General features: G+C 34.1%; 1 protein-coding gene across 2 annotated transcripts in view; it reads left to right on the plus strand.

Annotated features, from left to right (window-relative positions):
- The window catches only part of LOC117103428 (E3 ubiquitin-protein ligase CCNB1IP1-like), a 47,943-nt gene that overhangs the window by 8,299 nt on the left and 31,474 nt on the right, over nt 1-8,170 (plus strand). For both annotated transcript variants that reach the window (XM_033243967.1, XM_033243968.1), the window contains exons 3-4: nt 2,684-2,829; nt 4,441-4,576. In XM_033243967.1, the coding sequence (XP_033099858.1) occupies nt 2,684-2,829; nt 4,441-4,576 (282 nt within the window). The remainder of the gene's footprint in view (nt 1-2,683; nt 2,830-4,440; nt 4,577-8,170) is intronic.

Raw genomic sequence — 8,170 nt, forward strand, 5'->3', positions numbered from 1 at the left:
GGGAGGTCTCGTAATTAAGGGCAATGCTAATCGCTTTTTCGAGTGTCAACTCGTCCCCTGCGTCTAGACATTTTTCCCTTACTTTATGCTCTTTAGCCTTGACTACTATGGCATCCCTCAGCATCCTATCCTCGTCGTTGTATTCACAACGCTTTACGAGGACTCGTAAATCCGTTAAGAATTTATTGAAGGGCTCACCTTCTCTTTGTGCTCGGCCGTGAAATGCTACGGTTGCTTTTATGACGTTCTTTTTCGGCCTAACATATCAACCTTTAGTCCAGCCCAAAGGTTGATGAACAGGAGAACTCGCACACTCCTACCAACCACAACGACACTTCTAAAACCACGAGTACACGACGAGTTGCAGAACATGCGCCGTAAACAAGTTAAGATGAAAGAGAATTATGACAGTAAAGCAAGAGATTTAAAACCGTTAGATGAAGGAGATGTTGTTAGAATGAAACCGTTAGTGAGAGGAAACAAGCATTGGGAAAAGGCGATGGTAGCGAAGCAATTAGATGAAAGATCCTACCTCGTAGAAACACAACAAGGGACATACAGACGAAATCGCTACATTTACGAAAAACACAAGAAGACGCACCCAATCACAATACTGGGAAAACTCCAACCCATAGCGAACCACAGAACGAAAACCTTGATTCACAAACAAATAAACAGGCACATAAACAAGTCATAAATCAGCAAAATAAACCAAATCAAGGAAACACAGTTGAAGCCGACACTCCTAAACCTGTCTCTTATACACATCTAGATGTGTATAAGAGACAGATGCATGTAAATACATGAATTTAATCACTAATAGTCATGTAATCCTAAATGTTCATACCATTACTCATGTTACAATTCAGACAAGTTTGTCACAGGTCCTGAATAATGTTGACAACAATATGGTTGATCCATTTGTTAGAGTTAGTAGTATTAGTAAAGTTTGTTAGAATAGTTATTATAAAGTTAGTGGTCTACGGAGATACTTAATGCATTAATGTTCAATAGAAAATATAATTTCACGACAGTAATAATCTGACTTAAAGAACGGGGGATGTAGTGAGCCCTCTATATTATCATTGTACGACAGTATGTAGATATGCTGAGACACTCATTAAACAGGTATCGTAGAGACTAGACGTACGTGAGTCCAGTGTCTGTGTTGAGTCAACGTATACGAAATTACAACATACACAGTGTAGTTAAGAAAGTCCCACACTGTGCAAAAAACTCTAAGTCCGTGTTTGGACGTAAACCCAAATACATGTGTAATCTAATAATAGCCTTGGGGCTAATTCCGACGGCCGTTCGGACGAGTAGAATAAGAACTGGTAAAACCAGTAACTTCTCGTATGTCTTTCATTCAACCAAGGTCAGACGCAAGTTTTTTAGCAATATTTTTGTTGTTATACTGTTTAAAACTATACATAATCTAGCCTTTGTAACTTCATTTGGCGCTTCAAGTGATTTCTTCACCGTGATAACAAAACTTTATTACATTCGGCACATGTCCGCCGCTAGATAACGCCATGTTGTTGTTGACTGTAAAACAACTCGTAAAGTTGTTGTAACAAAACTAATTTAAAATTAGGTATACAAATTTTTTCTGTTATTGAAATACAAATTACATCTAATTATAATTTTTAAGTTTGTTTTTAAAACAATAATACTTAACAAATAATAAACTATGAATTAGAAATATAACATTTGAACGAATACCGTGACATATGTAAAAATGTCACTCGCTCGCTGGCCTACCGTAAAGAACTTTTTTGTTGTAAGTTTAAACGTCATGTTTTGCTAAAGTTCTTACTGTCAAACTTGAATGTATCTAGATATAAGTTTGACGTGAACCAGGCTATTAAACAACTGAGGAGTGAGGCATGGTTTAATAAATCTTTTTATCACTTAATTGTCATTGATTGTTTTCACAGTGTTTAAGAAGGTCACACACTGTGCAAAAAACTCATGATGATCTGTGTAAATTACAAATGCATATCTTCACTCCTTCCTCAAAACATATATGTTGCTAATTATGGAGGAAATTTGTAGAGAATGAAATTTAAATTTGTTTAAGATTTATTTAGATTTGACTCTAAACAAGACCATGAGGGTGTTTCATTTGATTTAATAAATCTGTTTAATTAAGTTGATCCGTTTACACTGTGCTTGTTCCTGTCCGCAAGCTGTCACATCACAACCAAGCACATGTTTGGCCATCCATGACCCCACAAAAAAATTAACCAATTAGCGGGCAGAAGCAAACAGGTCATTGAACGATCAGTGTCTGGCTTATCAACTGCATGGTTTGCGTAAAAACACTACGTTTAGAGATTTTCTTTTTTTCCTTTCAAAGTTAATAGCATGGTTTTTCGTATTTACCATACCCGGGCTGCAAATAATCGGCAGTGTTTTTGATAGTTCATTTTGGCAAATGTAATAGTATGGCCTATCGCAAAGCCGTGTGTTTAGAGGTGAAAATCGGCCATGTTTATTCAAAATCAGCCTAAGAATCACAGCTATATGGCTCGCTGCCTAAAGCACTGATGTGCTGTAAAACCAAGTGTAGAGATGTTGGAAATGTGAGAGTAAAACAAAGATGAAGGTTCCAAGCCAGCACCCAAATAGCTGCCAAGTGTAAATTTTAACAGAATATTTCTTTTAATCTAAAATAAAGGTGAATCAAACTTGTCAAGTAAATTAGACATCATCCGCATTGACTTGTCACCAAGCGAGCAGTACAAGTCCATGGTACTTGCAGGTCAAAGGCCAGAAGTCGTCTTAGAAGTTTCTGCAAGGGCTATCGCTTTCTGGACATATCAGGTTTGTTTTCATATAACACAAATAACAATCTGCGTTTCATATCAACATTTTCTTTGCAATACAGTAAATGAAAATACAAATGGAAATTGAATTGTTAACTATTAGTGTGGAGCTTGCCTTTCCAATCATAGGGTTCTGGGTTTAATTCCTGTCATGGAAACAGGATTTTTTCTTACGACCAAAACAACTCCACTCCCTAAGCCTCATAATGAGACTTTATTTTATTTTATTTATTCTTTCTTTATACTGAATACACACTTTCAAGTACTGATTTCCAAAGTGGTTCAGAATATTTATATAATATATGGATATGCAAGGTAAGAGAAAATGTAGTTAAAATAAGATGGTATAATTGAGGATATTAAATAGAATGCTTAAAAGCTGAAAGTGTCGTAGATTTAAAGCTGGTTTTAATATGATTTGGGAGTTTATTCCATAATTTAGTAGATCAGGGGTTTAGCCAGGAAAACAAAATAGGCCGTCCAAAATGGAAGCGAGTGGGTGTGGTACTGAGCCAATGGGTGGGCCACGTCCATCTTTGGGACTCCCCACCAAATATTAGTACAAAAATAATGTAACATTCGATCAACAAATGCTGTTTTTATCAAATGTAAATATGATTTAGCTTTAGTTTAATGTAACGTTCGATTTGAAGAATAAAAAGAATTTGCTAACTTAAAAGTAGACCAGGCCCAATTAGGCTATGCCGAGGTGGACATTGCCATTCAAGCCGTCACGGTAAAAGTGGCCGTCCTAAATAATTGTAGGCCATCCAAAAGACGGCTCACTGGCTAAGACTGTGATCTGTATACAAAAGGTCTTTTACCTTGCGTATTATTCCAGGTGTATTCAATGAGTGTATTTTTACTTTGACTGCGAGTACAATGCATGCAAACCGTAAAGCAAATTTTTAGATAAATATGAAGTCCTTGAATAGTGACTTGTACCCCATTCAGACTAGCTTTGCATTGCGATCGGTTGTAGCAATTGCAAAACCCAATCGCACCCAATTGCAAAGTAAAATTGTGTCTGAAAGCTCACCAATAGTAGTCTAAGTAATCGATTTCGCAATTGTTACCCGTTGCGATTGGGTGCTACAATCTTTTTTACTCCCGATTACCACAGAATCCGACCGTAACGGATTACACAGGCACTGGTTGGCTGAGGTCAAAGAAAACAGGACGACCTATATCGTCGCTAGTGATGTAAAGTATCAAAGTAAAAAGGTGCCTGAATGCTGTCAAAGTTTGCGAATGGTTGCAAACAATTTGAATTACAACTGTTTACCACCGATTAAATCGCAACCGGTTGCAATGCAAGTCTGGTCTGAATATGGTATAAGTTCACTGCTTGGCAATTGTTGGCCTTTGGCCTAAAACCAGTTAATAAGAAAAAAAAATGAAATATTATTATGATTATTTTGTTATTTACTTCATAAGTGTGTGATGATGAATAAAAGGTGTTTTGCTAGATATCTAATCTCAGGTATACATCCCTAATTCTAGTGTGTTTTACTGCGTAAGCCTTATAACCACTGCTTATAACACCCGATAAAATGGAAAGTCAAAAAAAAATATTTATGAAATACATCATGAATATTTCATTTTCTAGGTTCATCAGGAGAGAGTATTTCAGGAGTACACAATTAACAAGACTAAGGACAGACAAAATCAGATGGAAAAGTACTATGAACAGGTGATATCCAGGACACAAAGTGACTTAGAATTGCTCAAAAGCGAGATTTCTAGTAAGGCCTTCTCCTAAAACACTATACGGTACACATAATCATATGAAAGTGAAAGTTTTACTGATAACTCACGGTAATTAATCATTATAGAAAAAATTTATACAGCAATTGAAAATTGACTTGCTTATCCATGTGGTGTTATCTCCAAGCAATGCTCAAGTTTTTGTTATGGCTGCGCGCAACGCTCGGCCTCAGGATAGCTGTATTTTTCTTAATGAAAGAAGATTCAACAAATTTTTATTGCTTGGCAGATGACAAAAATATAAATTGTATACATACAGAGCTGAAGTTTAACAAGAAGTTTCATAAAGTCGGACATACAATTGACAATGAATAATAAAATGGAAAAACTGTTCAAAATTTAAAACCTAATAAAATGTCTTAAAACAGTAAAACACTTAAAAAAGTTAAAACACTAAAGATAAAATTATTGAGTACTGCAGTATTGCAACTGACCATTGTTAGAATTAAATTAGAGCTAAAACCTTAATAAATTGTCTTAAAAGTGTTATTAAAAAGTTATTTATAAAAGTTAAAACCATTAAGAACAATAAAACTTCCAGTATTGCAGCAGACTATCGCTTAATATTAGAAACATATGAATACTATTTACAGCAAATTAATTCCTAGTCCTAGCGTTGCTTTTTTTTTGGGTGGGGGGGGCGTTGCATACTGCCAGATTTATTTAAAATGTAGCAATTACATATTACAAACTATTTTGTTTGTAATATGATGAGCTATTTTCTTTATCTAAATTTTCATAGTCAACCAAATATACACGTCTTATTCGGAGGACATGGCATTAAACTCCTGGGAGGACCTGTAGGCCTAGATAGTACCGACTAGAAAATCGTGAGTAACCAGTCATGCGTGAGTAACCAGTCGTGCGTGAGCATAACAAAAAAAAATAGGCACAGGCTAGGCTTGATTTTGTATTTAAGCCGGCATGTAACATTTACTAATGTCAGTGTACCCTCAAGGTTATGATCTTTTTTTTGGAGATAGTAGTAACATTAAAGCATCTTTAACATAATCCCGATCTTAGCTTATGATCGCGAAATATGATAATTAAAACTCGCAGAAGGCTAAGTTGTTGGGTCAGTTCCCTCTACTAAAATGAAATCTATTTTGGTAAAAATATCACATATGATTTAAGGACGAGGGAAGCGAGAAAAGAAAAAGATATATTCCCATTCTCCTTGCACATTGCATCATTACCAGATTGTTCACTGGATCGTGGCCCTATTTTCTCTCTTGAGTGACTTTTGAGGAAAGCTGTATTGGATATCCCTGTGAATTACTGTACGTAGATGGACTGCAGAATACAACAGTATTTTAGTTGGTTTCTATTATTTTTTAAAAACTATTTGTACACAACTAATAATTACCACATCAAAGTATTATAGTTATGTATAATAATATTATTATTGTATTATTATAATATTATTATTATTATTATAGGGATAGGATAGATAGACTGGTGAGGAAGGCAGTTAGGATGGTTGGGTGTGAGCTGCCCGTGGTGGACTCAGTCTACCGCGAACGGTTGTGCAAGAAGTTCTGTTTGATATGTGCTGATGTAAGTCACCCCCTTCATCCAGATATTGCCAACTGTTACATTGAACGTAGCGGTAGACTGAGGCCACCGCAGGGCTCTACAGAGCGCCATCATCTCTCCTTCCTCCCCAGAGGAATTAGGGACTTTAATAGTAAACATCAGAGGTAGAGGGTTTTTAGTGGTGGTGGCCAGTATTGATTAATAACAAGTTAATTCGAATATGGTATATCTTAACTATTATTATTAATATTATTATTATTATTGTTATTATTATTACTAATATTATTTTTATTATCACTATTAGTAAATAATCTTATGCTTTTCCATATTGTTGTATACAGCCATGAAATTTACCCATAGTGGGATGAATAAAGTATCTTTGTAGCAGCAGCAGCAGTATAATTATAATGATACAAACAAAACAAAAGAGCAAACATGCACTTGACCATAATTACAAAATTATAACATCTAATTCTTATTGCCCTCCCATGGCAAAATGCATAACTGGCAATTTGCTGTTTTGGAGATATTAAGCAAAACATGTAATTTATTTAGCCCTAAAATGTGTTTTAGTATTTGATTTCATGGGTAATGTATTCAAATAGACAAATAATGTCTCTTCCAGTGGCACACATTTTTTCTTTAAATATTGATTTTTGTGCTTAAAATGTCAGTTATGCCCTTTTGCCACGGGTTTTCTGATTCAAGACATGTTGACAAACTTTGGCAAAAGGATATAAGTACACAGTTTAGTTACTTTCAACGCAATTTTAAGTCAGATTATTCAAAAATAACATTCAATATATTTCATAATTATGTTAGTCATGCATGAAATATCAAATAAATGTACAATAATACCAAAGAAACGCATTAAATAATAAATACTAAAATTACAAATGATTAAAAACCCATGTATAGGCTAACCAAGTATACAAACGAGAAAGAGAATTAACAATAGTATGCTGTTATGTATCATCAAAGCCTTTTTGGCTCAAGGTGCTAGGTCGAGGATCCTATGAGTAGGGGGCTTAGGGACCCCTATGGGTCTGGGGCTCCGTACAAGAGTGCATAGGCGTTACGCCACTGCGTGAAGGATGTATGCGTATGTGAAATAGAACTATTGTTTAGCATTACAATTATTTTATATAAATTGGTTTTTAATTTTATTTACAAAGTAAAATAATAAATATATATTTTAAGTCATGTACATTACAATATAAATTAGGCCTATTATTATTATTTTTATTAGCAATTCTTCTCTATAATCCAAATTCAAGTAATGATAATATTGGGTTTTTTTTATATTCTAATAAAATATTTAGAAAATGTATTATATAGTTAGATTTAGATGGAAAAGTAAGTTGTTGTTTGCTTAGTGAACACAGTTGATTCGAGTAAACTGTGCAGTTAAACCTTTTTGCCATGTTATTTGCTATAAACGAAGTAGTAGTGCCCTTTTGCCATAGTTATTTGCTAAATAATCATTTTAGTTGTCCCTCTTTGCCATTGTTATTTCTAGTTAAAATGTGAATTGTTATTCTGCCATGGTTATTTATTTTTATTAAACAGTTACTATTTTCCCATATATATATTTCCATAGTATTAAACTGTATGCCATTCAAAGTAAGGCAAGATTATATAGCATAAATTAACTAGACTTGTCATGTTTGCCTAACATTAACTAGACATATGCTACTGTCAGTGTCAAGAATCATACTATTTAACCAATTTCTATTTACAAACTGTGAGTACACAAACAGTATAAAGGAATAATAAAAATAATAAAACTTAACCCTCTGGATACCGGATTCTTTTGTAGTGCAAACCCTTGAATACCGGATTCTTTTGCAGTGTAACAAGGTTTTTTGCTTTTTTTGAGTATACGTCGTTCTGGTGGATTTTTGGGAACTTTCTGTAAATTATACAGAAAAATGTTTCTAAAAACAAAGAAAGCTTATAGAATACGCTTTCATTTGATGTATAATTTATATTTTTGGGAATTTTATTTCATAATATAATATAATATATATATAATA

The sequence above is a fragment of the Anneissia japonica genome, unplaced genomic scaffold, assembly GCF_011630105.1.
Source record: "Anneissia japonica isolate Jap-2015-1 unplaced genomic scaffold, ASM1163010v1 scaffold1272_len640109_cov177, whole genome shotgun sequence".
Lineage (NCBI taxonomy): Eukaryota > Metazoa > Echinodermata > Crinoidea > Comatulida > Comatulidae > Anneissia > Anneissia japonica.